This window comes from Bos taurus, chromosome 20 (genome assembly GCF_002263795.3).
Source record: "Bos taurus isolate L1 Dominette 01449 registration number 42190680 breed Hereford chromosome 20, ARS-UCD2.0, whole genome shotgun sequence".
Lineage (NCBI taxonomy): Eukaryota > Metazoa > Chordata > Mammalia > Artiodactyla > Bovidae > Bos > Bos taurus.
The window spans coordinates 56,345,900-56,361,513 of NC_037347.1; the positions used below are offsets into that span (position 1 = coordinate 56,345,900).

At 45.1% G+C, this 15,614-nt stretch overlaps 1 protein-coding gene across 1 annotated transcript in view; it reads left to right on the forward strand.

Moving 5' to 3' along the window:
• The window catches only part of MYO10 (myosin X), a gene marked incomplete at its 5' end in the record, with an annotated part of 261,542 nt that overhangs the window by 111,619 nt on the left and 134,309 nt on the right, over positions 1-15,614 (forward strand). The window contains 1 exon segment of the mRNA NM_174394.2: positions 2,558-2,716. Coding sequence (NP_776819.1) covers positions 2,558-2,716 — 159 coding nt within the window.

Sequence of the window (15,614 nt, forward strand, 5' to 3'; positions counted from 1 at the left end):
AACTCTATTAGCCTTGTCCCTGCTTCATCCTGTACTCAAGGCCAGATTTGCCTGTTACTCCAGGTATTTCTTGAGTCCCTACTTTTGCATTCCAGTCCCCTATAATGAAAAGGACATCTTTTTTTGGTGTTAGTTCTAGAAGGTCTTGTAGGTCTTCATAGAACTGTTCAACTTCAGCTTCTTCAGCATTTCTGGTCGGGGCATAGACTTGGATTACTGTCATATTGAATGAGTTGCCTTGGAAACAGAGATCATTCTGTCATTTTTGAGTTTGCATCCAAGTATTGCGTTTCAGACTCTCTTGTTGACCATAATGGCTACTCCATTTCTTCTAAGGGATTCTTGCCCACAGTAGTAGATATAATGGTCATCTGAGTTAAATTCACCCATTCCGGTCCATTTTAGTTCACTGATTCCTAAAATGTTGATGTTCACTCTTGCCATCTCCTGTTTGACTGCTTCTAATACACCTTGATTCATGGACCTAACCTTCCAGATTCCTATGCAATATTGTTCTTTACAGCACCAGACTTTACTTCCATCACCAGTCATAGTCACAACTGGGTGTTGTGTTTGCTTTGGCTCCATCTCTTCATTCTTTCTGGGATTATTTCTCCACTGATCTCCAGTAGCACATTGGGCACCAACCGACCTGGGGAGTTCATCTTTGTGTCCTATCTTTTTGCCTTTGCATACTGTTCATAGTAGTGAAGTGGTTTGCCATTCCCTTCTCCAGAGGACCATGTTTTGTCAGAACTCTCCACCATGACCCATCTGTCTTGGGTTGGCCCTACATGGCATGGCTTATAGTTTTATTGAGTTGGAGAAGGCTGTGGTCCATGTGATCAGTTTGATTAGTTTTCTGTGATTATTCAGTGTATATAAAAGTATACAGTGAATAAATAGGGCATAGACTCCATCATTGAATGATTGTTTTATGTTCCGGAGTTTGTAAATCTGGTCAAACCGGTCAGCACATGAAGCTGAATGGGTGCAGTTAATACTCTACCCAGTCAATGGTGATGAAAGAACCGTGTGTAGATTTTAGAAGTCCACGTGTGTTCTATAATCAGTCTTGCAGTGTCCGAGTTGTCTCCGGTACACAATACAATGGGCTTCCCTGGTGGCTCAGTGGTAAAGAACCTACCTGCCATTGCAGGAGATGTGAGTTCAATCCCTGGGTTTGGAAAGTCCCCTGGAGAAGGACATGGCAACCCACTCAGTATTCTTGGTCAGAAAATCCCATGGACAGAGGAGGCTGGTGGGCTATAGTCATGAGGTTGCAAAAGAGTTGGACATGACTTAGCAAATGGACAGCAGCACATATGCAGCACCCACCACTGGTTTTGGAGTTTAAAACAAGATAGGGCTTCCCTGATAGCTCAGTTGGTAAAGAATCTGCCTGCAACGCAGGAGACCCCAGTTCGATCCCTGGGTCGGGAAAATCCCCTGGAGAAGGGAAAGGCTACCCACTCCAGTATTCTTGCCTGGGAATTCCATGACTGTATAGTCCATGGGGTTGCAGAATTGGACACGACTGAGCGACTTTCACTTTCAGGCTGTCAAACAAGCAAACCAATTGTAATTTATTTAACTTTTTTTTTTTTTTTTTGGCCTGCTCCCCGTTGCATGAAGGATCTTAGTTCCCCAACCAGGGATTGAACCTGTGCCCCCTGCAGTGGAAGCGTGGTGCCTTAACCACTGAACAGCTAAGGGAGTCCCAAACCAGTTGTATTTTAAACCTGAGAGGATTTGTTTTCCTAAAGATCACAGGAATGCTGCTTGTATATCTCAGTTGAGAATGGATCAGTTGAGAAGGGAGAATATTTTTCAGACTTTCCTGAGAAACTGTGTTTCAGTCTCTGAACAAATGTACAGACTGTGTGCTGAATTTTGTGACAACACTTAAATTGCAGAGCTTTATTAGGAAGCTTTGAACTATATCCCATGGTCCCTTGAATATATTATACAGTGAAATCAAATTATTTTCTGAAAGGTTGGTCAGCCAGCTTCTTAACTGTTACTGCTTTGCCTCAGTGGGAGAAAAGTAAACTGAAAATGTTATCATTTCTGTGATTTCCACAGGCGAGTTAGTACTTGAACCAGTGTCTTCTGGAACTTCGAATGTCAGTTGTCAAAATAATTTGCTACCTTTAAAATTAGGTGAGGTTTCCCAGGTGGTGCTAGTGGCCAAGAACCCTCCTGCCAGTGCAGGAGACAGAAGAGACGTGGGTTCCATCCCTGGGTTGGGAAGATTCCCTGGAGAAGGAAATGGCAACCCACTCTAGTATTCTTGCCTGGAGAATCCCACTGACAGAGGACTCTGGTGGGCTACAGTCCTTAGGGTCCAAGAGGCAGTCACGACTGAAGCGACCTAGCACAAAAATAGGTAGGTGGCATGAAGGAAATTAAAGTGTTCTCTGCAGTCTGATTTTTGCTGGTGGATTCAGGATCCTTTTGCCGGTATTGAACTGAGATTGTATTGTAAGTTGGGAAACGGTCAGTGGAAACTGCTCATTGCCCATAATTAAGCTGTGAATTCATTCCCCCTCATCAGGTATTCACGTACAAGCAGAGCACAATTACACACCAGAAGGTGATGCCTATGCAGCCCACGGATGAGGAGGGCGTGGATGACATGGCCACCCTGACAGAGCTCCACGGGGGTGCCATCATGCACAACTTGTACCAGCGCTACAAGAGAAACCAAATCTATGTAAGTTCCGCTCTCAGTCCCTTAAAAATCCTTCCAGTCTTTTCCTTCCTCTTGCTGCGTCACATGGCATACAGGATCTGTTTCTGGGCCAGGGATCAAATCCATGCCCCCTGCAGTGAAAGCACAGCGTCTTAACCACTGAACCACCAGGGAAGTTTCCAAACTCCCTCCAGTTTGAGTCTGTTTATTTTTGTTTTCAGAGAGTATTTCCTTTTTGAGAACCTCCCGTTCTTCTAAGTAAAAGCTATATTTCTAGTTTTTTTTTTTTTTTTGCCAAATTAGAGATGTGGGTCCATAAATCATGTTCTCGTGTTGATTGCCTGGACTTTATTAGCAGGGATGGCTTTGTAGTGAAGGGTAATTTGACCTCTTTCTTCTCCTGAGTGCATTCTGTTCCTGAGTGTTCTGTTCCATAAAGAAGTCACGCAGAGTGGTTTGACTTCCTCACTTAAGGGCTGAGGAGAAATGTGGCTTTACAAACAAGCAGACCTGAGCTCAAGCTTTTTTATTTCTCATTTTCTTGATTTTTTTTGTCCTTTTATGGATTTTCACTTTTTTTCTTCTGGCTCTGAGGCCCATCTACGGAGAGATTTCTTTCTTTCTTTTTTTTTTTTAATTTTATTTTATTTTTAAACTTTACAATATTGTATTAGTTTTGCCAGATATCGAAATGAATCCACCACAGGTATACCTGTGTTCCCCATCCTGAACCCTCCTCCCTTCTCATACCCTCTCTCCTCATACCCTCCCTCTGGGTCGTCCCAGTGCACCAGCCCCAAGCATCCAGTATCGTGCATCAAACCTGGACTTTTAAAGGTTACATTCCATTTACAATGATCTCAAAATATTAGCAGTATTCTCCAAGTTATGCAGTCCATCCTTGCATCTGTCTTGTACCTCGCTGTCCTCCACCCCTCTGTTGCACCCCTCCCCTCATCCCTGGTAACCCCTAGTTTGTTCTCTCTCTGTGGGTCTGCTGCTTTTAGGTTACCCTCACGAGTTCATTGTATTTTTTAGATTCCACATGTACGTGATGTCACACAGTATTTGTCTGACTTGCTTCACTTGGCATAATGCTCTCCAAGTCCATTCATGTTCTGCAAATGGCAAAATTGCATTCTTTTTGTGGCTGAGTAATCCATTTTGTGTATGTACGTATGTGTGTGTGTGAATGTCACATCTCTTGATCCACTCATCTCTTGGTGGGCACAGGTTCCTTCCATATCTTAGCAACTGTAAGTCATGCTGCGTGAACTTTGGGGTGCATGCATCTTTTCGAACTAGTGTTTTCATTTTTTTTTCCATATACATACCCAGGAGTAGAATTCCTAGGTCATGTGGTAGCTCTATTTTTAGTTTTTTGAGAAAACTGCATACTGTTTTCTGGAGTGGCCGCACTGATGTACATTCCCACGAGCATGTAGGACGTTTCCATCTACGGGACATTTGGCTTCAAGGGAACCTATCTCCCTTTGGGATTGCTCTTTTGATTGGAGACACGTCCTGGTATAAAAAGCAGTCATGCACATTTCTCCTCAACTTTTATGAACTCTGTGCCTATATTATAAAAGTAATACCTAAAAATCGCTTCTGTAATCATCCCTTTCTGACATTAAAGTATAAATTACATCATGTGTCAAGAATGATTTGCAGACTTTCTCCTTTCCACCTGCCTTTGTTAGCTGGTCTTCACTGGGCAACTGTTGATAGGTGTTTATTTTTCTCGTCAAGTTCAAATTCATGCAGTTTTTTAAAAACCCAAATTTTAATACTGTAAAAACCCTTCATCTTTCAGTAGTTTTTATTCTTTAGGAGTTAACACTCAGTTTTGGCAGTATGCCTGTGATTATGATGAATAATAATATCAGCCTTTCCAATAACTAGGCTTCCATCATAGCTCAGCTGGTAAAGAATCCGCCTGCAGTGCAGGAGACCCTGGTTTGATTCCTAGGTCCAGAAGATCCGCTGGAGAAGGGATAGGCTACCCACTCCAGTATTCTTGGGCTTTCCTTGTGGTTCAGCTGGTAGAGAATCCACCTGCAATGCAGAAGACCTGGGTTCAATCCCTGGGTTGGGAAGATCCTCTGGAGAAGGGAAAGGCTACCCACTCCTGTATTCTGGCAGTCCATGGGGTCACCAAGTCAGACTCGACTGAGCAACTTTCATGTTTCACGTTCTAACAGCTAGCAGGTGCTAACTGAAACTCAGGATCCTCTCAGTATTGTGGTTGCTCTAGTTTATCCATCCTTAGACCAGGAGAGGAGAATTGGGAAAGAGGGAAGAATTAGATATTTGTTAATGCAAAATTGTCCTCAGCTTCAAGAAAAGAAGGTGTTTATTTGCCTTTTTTTAATCATGGGAAAGTGGCATTTTTGCCAGATTGATCTAATGCTTGGCAAATGTCTTCAGACAGCCTTGTATGGAGAAATGGAGTCACCTTCTAGTCCTCTGACTAACCTTGCTTACTCTCAGTCTTTAGAGACTGCATTTTCCATATGTCCTTCAGAAAACGTCACGTTCACACATGTTTCTATAAAAGTGGCTGTGTATCCTGCCTTGTACATGTGATTGTTGAGCAAACGTGGGTTTTCTCCTGTTCCCGTCTCAAAACTGCTTCCTTCCCACCTACACAGGTGTCCAGGGGCCCATGTGCCATGCCTGTGCTTTCAGCATTAAGTCTTTGACACTGCTGTGTACCTGTTGACACAGCAGTTTCCTTGCTCACTTGGTCAAGGGCTGATTTTGTCTCTCTTGAGCCAAGGACAGTCAGGTACCTGGCAGTTGTGCCATATATTTGTAAAACAGATGCCATTCATACTAGAAGCAGCATAGTTGATGATAAAAGTAAAGCTGGATTTAAAATTTCTTTATTGGTACCTATCTGTTATAAATGAATATTTCAGAATTCATATCCTTCTGTCTTTAGATGTATGTTTTTGTTATACATTTAATAGTCATGAAAAAGTCGATTAAGGGGAGAACTGCTGAAGAAGATTAAAGGACAGAGCTTTTAAAGCTCCCCTACACCATGATGATATTGTAAACCTGAATAAGCCATATGAATAGGATCTTGATTTTTTCTTTTTTCCTGGAATGAAGATCTTTTCTCTCCCCTTTGAGGAAAAAACACAGGATTTTTGTACAATTTACAGCTCAGGTCAGTTAATTATACCCTATATGCCATCCTTTTAGAACCTAGGTAATTGTATTATTGTATATAAAGCAGCCATCTTGATGTCCATTACTGAAGCTGTTTTCACTGGATGCTCGTACCTGTCAGATGCTGCTGCAAGGAGACAAAACTACCACCTATCAGAAAAGCACAGCTTTCCACCTTTATCTCAGCCCTAAAGCGATGCTTGCTCATATTTTAAAAGAGGGGAAAATGGCTTGACTTGTAACAGAGGTGCTGTGTTAGTTTTCTTTTGCTGGCGTAACAAATTACCATAACTATGAATTTTGTTTTTTTTGAAGTTTTGTAGGTTTGTTTCAAAGGGACTTACCAGACTAAACTCCAGCTGTGGGCATGCTAGGCTTCTTTCTGGAGCCTCTAGGGAAGAATTTGTTTCTTGTTCTTCCCCAGTGTTGGGAGAGGTCAGTTTCTTGTGGTTGTAGGACTGAGGTCCTCATTTTCTTGCTGGCTGGCTGCTGATTCCCGGCTGGTAGAGGCCTCCTTCCTTCACGTTCAAAGACAGCTACCCTGGGCCTAGTCTTTCTCATGCTTCAAATCTCTTCCTCCTTTCATCTGATCTCTGACCAGAGCCAAGAGAGGTTCTCAGGTTTTAAAATTCATGTAATTAGATAGGGCTCACCTGGGTTAATTCCCAGTCTCAGAGCTTACAACTTTAATCATATCTTGAGTCTCTTTATGTGCAACATTGCTTAAGTCACAGGTTCTGGGAATTAGGTGAACATCTTGGTGGGGCTCAGTCGTGTCTGACTCTTTTCGACCCCATGAAGTATACAGTCCATGGAATTCTCCAGGCCAGAATAGTGGACTGGGTAGCCTTTTCCTTCTCCAGGGGATCTTCCCAAGGGCTTTCTAGGTGGTGCTATTGGTAAAGAACCTGCCTGCCAGTGCAGGAGATGTAAGAGATGTGGGTTCGATCCCTGGGTTGGGAAGATCCCCTGGAGGAGGAAATGGCAATCTACTCCAGTATTCTTCCTGAAAAATCCTATGGACAGAGGAGCCTGGCGGGCTACAGTCCACGGGGTCACAAATAGTCAGACTCGACTGAGCGATTAGCACTACTATGACTACTTGGTGGGGCAGGGGACGGTGCATTACTCTGCCCGCCACAGGTGCCCTGCTTCGAGTCCTGTCATTGAGAAGGAACCTGTGTGTGTCTCTCCCACCACTCTGGATCATTTGTTGGCTTTCTGTTTTGGGCACCACAGGTTGCTGGTAAGCAGACCCATCTCCAGGTAGAGGGGTCTGTTGTTTGTGCTAAGAAGGACCATTAACTTCTCTTCTCCTTGAGGGCTACTCTTTTTTTTTTTAAATTTTATTTTACTTTTAAACTTTATAATATTGTATTGGTTCTGCCATATATTGAAATGAATCCGCCACAGGCATACATGTGTTCCCCATCCTGAACCCTCCTCCCTCCCCATACCATCCCTCTGGGTCGTCCCAGTGCACCAGCCCCAAGCATCCAGTATCGTGCATCGAATCTGGACTGGTGACTCGTTTCATATATGATATTATACATATTTCAATGCCATTCTCCCAAATCATCCCACCCTCTCCCTCTCCCACAGAGTCCAAAAGACTGTTCTATATATCAGTGTCTCTTTTGCTGTCTCGTATACAGGGTTATCGTTACCATCTTTCTAAATTCCATATATATGCATTAGTATACTGTATTGGTGTTTTTGTTTCTGGCTTACTTCACTCTGTATAATAGGCTCCAGTTTCATCCACCTCATTAGAACTGATTCAAATGTATTCTTTTTAATGGCTGAGTAATACTCCATTGTGTATATGTACCATAGCTTTCTTATCCATTCATCTGCTGATGAAAAGACAGCCTTCAGAATGGGAGAAAATAATAGCAAATGAAGCAATGGACAAACAACTAATCTCAAAAATATACAAGCAACTCCTACAGCTCAATTCCAGAAAAATAAATGACCCAATCAAAAAATGGGCCAAAGAACTAAATAGACATTTCTCCAAAGAAGACATACAGATGGCTAACAAACACATGAAAAGATGCTCAACATCACTCATTATCAGAGAAATGCAAATCAAAACCACTGTGAGGTACCATTTCACGCCAGTCAGAATGGCTGCGATCCAAAAGTCTACAAGCAATAAATGCTGGAGAGGGTGTGGAGAAAAGGGAACCCTCTTACACTGTTGGTGGGAATGCAAACTAGTACAGCCACTATGGAGAACGGTGTGGAGATTCCTTAAAAAACTGGAAATATAACTGCCTTATGATCCAGCAATCCCACTGCTGGGCATACATACTGAGGAAACCAGAATTGAAAGAGACACGTGTACCCCAATGTTCATCTCAGCACTGTTTATAATAGCCAGAACATGGAGGGCTACTCTTATCGACTGAGAACATTATAAGACTTCAATAAAATATTTCTTCTAGCTTTTAGCATCCTCCGTTCAGATGTCGGTGGACTTCCCAGGTGGCTCAATGATAAAGAATTTCTTCTGCCAGTTCAGGAGAGGCAAGAGACATGGGTTTGATCCGACTGGATTGAGAAGATTCCCTAGAGAAGGAAATGGCAACTCACTGCAGTATTCTTTCCTGGAGAATCCTATGGACAGAGAAGCCTGGCAAGCTTGGAGTCCTTGGGGTCCATGGGGTCCTTAATAGTCCATGGGGTCACAAAAAAGTTGGACATGACTTAGTGATTAACAATTCATATGTGGGTAGAGAGCTATGAAGGCGTAGAGCACTCAGTAGACAAAGTTGAGTCCACTTTTCTCTACTCACCTCCCTTTGGGCTCTATATTAACCATTTAAGTTTTTTATGTCAGTTTAAAAAATTTTAAAGGTCAGGTGTCATCTGATAGTATCCTTATTTCTTCAGGGATCTGAACATTCTAAGCTTTCAGGCTTTTGTGTGGTTTTCTTCCCAGGTAGCACCTCCCAGGTAGCCTGCCATTGTAGAAGACATGAGAGACACGGGTTTGATCCCTGGGTCAGGAAAATCCCCAAAGGAGGGCATGGCAACCCACTCCAGTATTTTTGCCTGGAGAATCCCTTGGACAGAGGAGTCTGGCTGGCTATGATCCATAGGATCACAAAGAGTCAGAAACGACTAAAGCGACTTAGCATGCACTAACAGGAATGGTTTTCTGACCCTTTAAGACTGTTCCGTGAAGATCTAGACTTCATTTTACAAGTTTTATATTCATATTTTTGCCAAATTTCTATTGATTTTTCATTTTTACTTATCAATATTAAAAAATAATTTTTAGCCTCAACAAATAAAAGGCCATGTGTCATAACCCTCGTACCTGATGGGGCTGTTTCACAATAGAATGGCCAGTGAAAGCTTTAAGAACCTTACTAACCTTTGTATCAGTACCTCTCTCCCCATCTTACTCATCTAACACCATGGGTCGTTATTTGGAAAGTTCCCACTTGGAACTTGGGGCTGCTCCTTCCGGCCACAGAGACTTTGCAGACCTTGGGGTCTGTTGGTCTCTGTGACTCCAGCCTTGCTGCTGGTCCAGTTTGGCTCTGAGCCCTGGGTTAGAGGGCTTCCCAGGTGGCTCAGTGGTAAAGAATCTGCCTGCTGATGCAAGAGATTCGGGTTTGATCCCTGGGTGGGGAAGATCCCCTGGAGAAGGAAATGGCAACCCAACTCCAGTATTCTTGTCTGGAGAATCCCAGGGACAGAGGAGTCTGATGGGCTACAGTCCATGGGGTCGTAGAAGAGCCAGACACAATTTAGTGAGTAAACAAAAGCAACAATAATAACCCGGGTTAGAGCGGCTCTGTTCTTCCCACAGTTGCCTGGCCTAAACCCTTGCCTCCTGCCCCAATACAGGATTCCCTCCCTAGAACTTCAGGTTCTCTCACTTAATGCTCCACTTATTCAGCTTTCCCATCCTCTGGCGACTTCTCAGATGAGAACTCTGCTTATCACAGCAGCTCCCGATCTGTGACCCTGCCCCAGACTTTCACCCCAAACCTCTTGTCTCTGTTTCCCAGCACCTTGGAGTGGGTCCCCTGAGTTCCACCCTGGGAAGAAGTGTCTTTTCCCATCACTGATGAGGCCTGATGTGGACACCTCCCCACACCTGTAAGTCCCTAAAGACTCGGAGAGGAGGGGTGTGTGTTGTACAGAGCGATAAGAGGTGGGGGGAGGGAACAAATTGGTGGATGAGGAGGAGAGCTGGCTTCTCTTGGAGAGGGGCGGCCGCAATGATACTACAGAGGAGGGCTGAGAGTTGATTCGAAGAAAAGGCTAGAGAGATGCCTTTTTTGAAGGTGGAGAGATGAGAGTGTATTGGTGTGATGGCTTTGCTAAACTGGGAGAAGGTTCCTTTGTTTATGGAATCTGATTTTTGGGGAACATCCGATAGTGGAATGCATAGGTGGGGGTCAGGACACCTTTAAAAGGAGTGGTTCTGGACCAGATGTGTGGGTCTTAGGGGACTTTTGGCAGTACCTGGAGGCATTTCCAGTTGCCATAGCGAGGGCAGAGGATGCTGCTGGTATCCTGATATCTGTTAATAGTTGGTAGAAGCCAGGGATCTACTAAACATGCCCAGATGTAGAGGACAGCCCCCCTACAAAGAGTTATCTGGCCTAAGATGTCAGTCATGCTGAGATACCCTGCCTTACTTAAAGCTAGGCAGCAGTGTTTGGGCTTGGTGGTAAAGAGACTATATTGTCCTTGCTAAAGGCTTTTGAAGAGGCTGCTGCTGCTAAATCGCTTCAGTCGTGTCCAACTCTGTACAACCCCATAGATGGCAGCCCACCAGGCTCCCCGGTCCCTGGGATTCTCCAGGCAAGAACACTGGAGTGGGTTGACATTTCCTTCTCCAATGCATGAAAGTGAAAAGTGAAGTTGCTCAGTCACTCAGTTGTGTCCGACTCAGCGACCCCGTGGACTGCAGCCTACCAGGCTCCTCTGTCCATGGGATTTTCCAGGCAAGAGTACTGGAGTGGGGTGCCATTGCCTTCTCCGTTTGAAGAGGCAGTTTCCTTGAAAAAAGTTTAGAAGGGTTGATAGGGAAGTGATGTGATACAGTCTACAGAGGGTAGGTTGGGTGGGAGAGTGTTGCAATATCTCAAAGCGGGTAGATACGAGGGTTTTGGACCACAACCTGATATAAAGAGCTGACTCACTGGAAAAGACCCTGATGCTGGGAAAGATTGAAGGTGGGAGGAGAAGGGGATGACAGAAGATGAGATGGTTGGATGGCATCACCGAGTCAATGGACATGATTTTGAGAAAACCCCAGGAGATAGTGAAGGATGGGGAAGCTTGTCGTGCTGCAGTCTATGGGGGTCACAGAGTCGGACACAACTGAGTGACTGAACAAGTGCAGCAGAGATGGGCGTGAGCAAGAGAAAATTGCATGTGATACCCAAGGGGGAGGGGCTGAGGGAGGCAGGGCTGGCTGTAATGATGCCCTGATGTCCCCAAGAACAGTTCTGACAGTTCCTCCAGGAGAGGAGAGTGGGAGAGACGAGCTGGGTTTTAGATGCCTGTTGCATTGTATTCTCTGGAGCCTGGATCATTTCACATTCTGTACCCAGCATCTCAGCACCCACTGAACCAAAACAGATGAGGTCTCTGTTGCACTGACTGTCAGCTCTATGTCCAGAGTGAAGGGATGGCCTGGCCAGCTCTGTGGTGTGGCAGTTTTGTTTTCTGCCCAACAGAAGAGAAACACGTTGTCTCCATCACGGGGTTTGTCGTGCTCTGGCTCAGTTGCCTGTGGGAGCCTCCTGTCTAAGGAGCGGGCTGGAAACCGCATCAGAGCTCGGCTGCAATTATGGGCTTGAGGATGGCTCCAGAGGAAGCCCCGCTCTGTTCCACCCACCTCGTGGGTTCGTTTGTTGGTCTTGCTGAACAAACAGCAGAGCTGAGAGTCAGATGAGTCCGTTTTAAGACGTGGAGCTGTGTCTAAAACGGTTGTGAAAGCACAGAAGATGCTTCACAGCTCGTGTATTTTTAGGTGTTTCAAAAATAAAACCCTCCTCTGGTAAGGTGGCCGTGCAGATCGAATGTGAAAATGAGTTTGTTGTTCCCAAATTAACTTCCAGACCCGTAAAAGGTGCTGGCAGGCAGCTGCCTGTTGAAGCCATGTGAATTACAAGTGAGTTCACCTGGGCTGCCCGCAGTGTTCACATCAGGCCAGCCAAGCTGCAGGGTTCAGTGTTTCGGGCGTGCGGATCTCAACCTGCGATTCATTTCCTTGATTCATTCAGTCTTCCCAAAGGAGACTTTTGGGGGTTATTTCCCACCGGTTTCCAAACCCAGTGTCAAGTAACAGCGTGCCTCTCAGGGATGGCCTGAAGACTGGATGGCCAGCAGGCTTGGCATTTGTCTCATACCAGGAACAGCTGAATACAGTGTGGTTTGTAGGGTTTTTGTTCTTCACATGAAATCAAGACTGGTGTTGCCAGAAGATGATTGTAACCATCTGTCTGACTCTGTGTATTTTTAAACTTGACCAAACATTTATCCTCTTGAGTTGCCATTTCTACATCGGCACATGGCGGTGGCAATTAGAAGCTTTGTTTTTGTTCATTTTTCTCCCCTTTCTGGCCTCTTTTGGGTCAGATTCCTTTCAACAAGGGAGGAATATGAGTCAGAAACACACTCAAATTAAGTGGAAATGTCACTTCTAAATGTAAGAATTTGACTTTAGTCATATATCTTGAGTTACTGGTTGTGATCCAGTTTTCAATGAAGTTGAAAGCTTAACAGTTTGAATTGTTTAATTGGATGAGGATGGCAAGCAGTTTTGTTAGGGAAGAAGGTGGGTGTGGAGCATGAGAACTCAGTTAAAAAGGGAACTTATTGGTACATTGGTAATGAATCCAGGTGCCTCCAATGTCTCTACGTTGACTCAGCCCTGCCTGTGTGCCAGGCTGTGCTGTGGCTCCAAGGATGCAAAATTCCTCTTCACCGTGGTAACCGTTTATTAAAATAATGAATGAACAAAAGACAGCGCCCCTCCAGGACCTCCCAGCTTGTTGATGAAAGCAGACACATCATACCTTTGACAACGGCTCGGGGCGACAATGACTGTGATACAAGTGCTGGGAACACAAAGAATGGGCATCGCAAGAAGAGCTGAGGGGGTCAGAAAAGGATCCCAACGGGGCACTAGTGCGGAGTTTTGAAACATTCCTAGGGGAATTCAGCCAAGAGGGAGGGTGGCTCTTCCCTGGCAGAAGATCAACAAAGACTTGGAATAGCATGATTTGTCGACCTGCAGGACAGGCAAGAACCTGCAGTGGAGGCTTTGTGCAGCCGACTGGTGAGGTGGTCAGGAGCAGGCGAGGAAGGGCCCTGTGTGCTAGTGACCTTGACTTCATTCATGAAGGCTGGCAGGGGACAACGTCAAAGGTGAGTTCTGGGAACGCTCACTCTGACTGTGGGTGATGGATGAGTCCAGCAGGTGTATCCGGTCTAGGAGGAGAGGTGACCAGCAAACCAGATGGGAAATGTTGGGGTTCAAAACAAGTCCTCGGGGAGCTAGAGTATGATATTTACTAAGAGGTAGACTCTCGGTGTTTTGTTGGGTATGGGGGCAGCACGCTGTATTGCTATAGGATGACTCCTGGATTTCTGGTTTATCCACTTGGGTAGACTGTGGTGCCATTTGTGAAGATATGGCTGCCCGTAGAGAAGCAGGTGTTTTGCAGGAAGCCAAGCTGAGGGCAGCCAGTTGCAGATGCCCAGCAGACTCTTGCGTACACAGATCCACAACTTAAAACCAGAGCTGTGCTCCAGAAAGAGATTTAGAGAAGTGAGTCGACCCCATGGGCTGTAGCCCGCCAGGCTCCTCTGTCCATGGGGATTCTCCAGGCAAGGGTTCTGGAGTGGGTTGCCGTACCCTCCTCCAGGGGGATCTTCCCAGGAATCAAACTGGGGTCTCCTGCATTGCTGGAGGATTCCTTACCAGCTGAGCTACTAGGGAAGCCCCGGAGAAGGGTGGGTGGAAAGTAAATCTGGATAGTGGCCCCCACTTCTTAACGAGGACCTTCCCTGTAGGGAAGACATGGCGGGGACTGGGCCAGTTTCCCCGGTGCATTTAGGTTACTTGATCTACATCCAGCTTTTCAGGACCATGTGCTGAATGCCGTTGTAGCTTTATTTTCATGAATGAAAACAGTAATACGCACCTGTGATTTATGTAACACTTTCACATGGTCATTGGGTGGAGGAACAGAGGGTGTGTTGTTGTTATTGATTGGAATCTGGGCCCTGGAGGGGTGAAGCCGTGAACCAGGGAAGGTAGGTCCAGGATGAGGACTCGGGGTCTTCTGACCTGACCACACCTTGCTGTCTCCATCCCGTCTTCCTGTGTTGTAAAAATGACTTTGCAACAGTAACACAGATGCTCCATATCTACCAGCAGAATGTATCTGAGGCTACTGGGTCACTTTTAGTGTTCTTTTATCTTTTTTTTTTTGGCGGGGGACAAGATACTAGGTATTACAACCTTTGTTATTGTTGTTCGGTCGCTAAGTCGTGTCTGACTCTCTGTGACCCCATGGAGTGCAGCACGCAGGCTTCCCTGGTTTTCACTATCTCCTGGAGTTGCTCAAACTCATGTCCGTTGAGTGGATGATGCCATCCAACCATCTCATCCTCTGTCACTCCCTTCTGCTTTTGCCCTCAATCTTCCCCAGCATCAGGATCTTTTCCAGTGAGTCGGCTCTTTGCATCAGGTGGCCAAGGGATTGGACCTTCACCTTCAGCATCAGTCCTTCTAATGAATATTCAGGGTTGCTTTCCTTTAGGATTGATTGGTTTGATCTTCTTGCTGTCCAAGGGACTCTCAAGAGTTTTCTCCAGCACCACAGTTTGAAAGCATCATTTCTTCAGTGCTCAGCCTTCTTTATGGTCCAGCTCTCACATCTGTATATGACTACTGGAGAAACCGTAGCTTTGACTAGATGGGCCTTTGTCATGATGTCTCTACTTTGCTGTACTTAAGCCTTTTGAAACCTTGAATTGGTAGGCTATGTCTTAAAGCAATGAAGGGAGTCTCTCACAGCGTTTTATAGCAATAGGCACTGCAGCTGTTCCTGATTATTAAAATGGGCAAGGAAATGTATTTTTTCAGTGAGTTATGTGGAACTCCTCTGACTAGAAAAAAACTTTTATGTGCTCCAAAATAGAATATACTTTCTATTTCGGAAAAGCCGTTAAAATGACCAGGCGATTTATTCTCATGAAATTCGGAATCCGGTGTGAGGGAAGCAGCACATGGCCCCACCTGGTGTTTGAGAGCTGCATGTACCCTGAGTCCCAAAGTGCACGGCGTTCATGACCGTTTTTGGAGCAATGACAGCAATTGCCTTTTTATAGAGTGAGCATGGAAACACAGGCTCTTCACTCAGGCATTCAGCTTTCACTGTAGTAGGTTTTTAAATTCATAGGTGTCAATCCATTTAATTCTACCAGCTACTAATGTTGTTATCCTTGCTTTACTTGAGGAAACTGAAGCACCAAGAATTTAAGTAACTTGAACCAGTGGAACCAGCATTCAAATTCAGACTGTAGCGTTTAATGACTATAACTCACTAATAAACACAAAAATATGAATAAGCACAGCTATGATGTTATTGGGCTTCCCAGGTGGCTCAGTGGTAAAGGATCCAACTGTCAATGCAGGAGATGCAGTTCCAATCCCTGGTTCAGGAAGATCCCCTGGAGAAGGAATTGACAA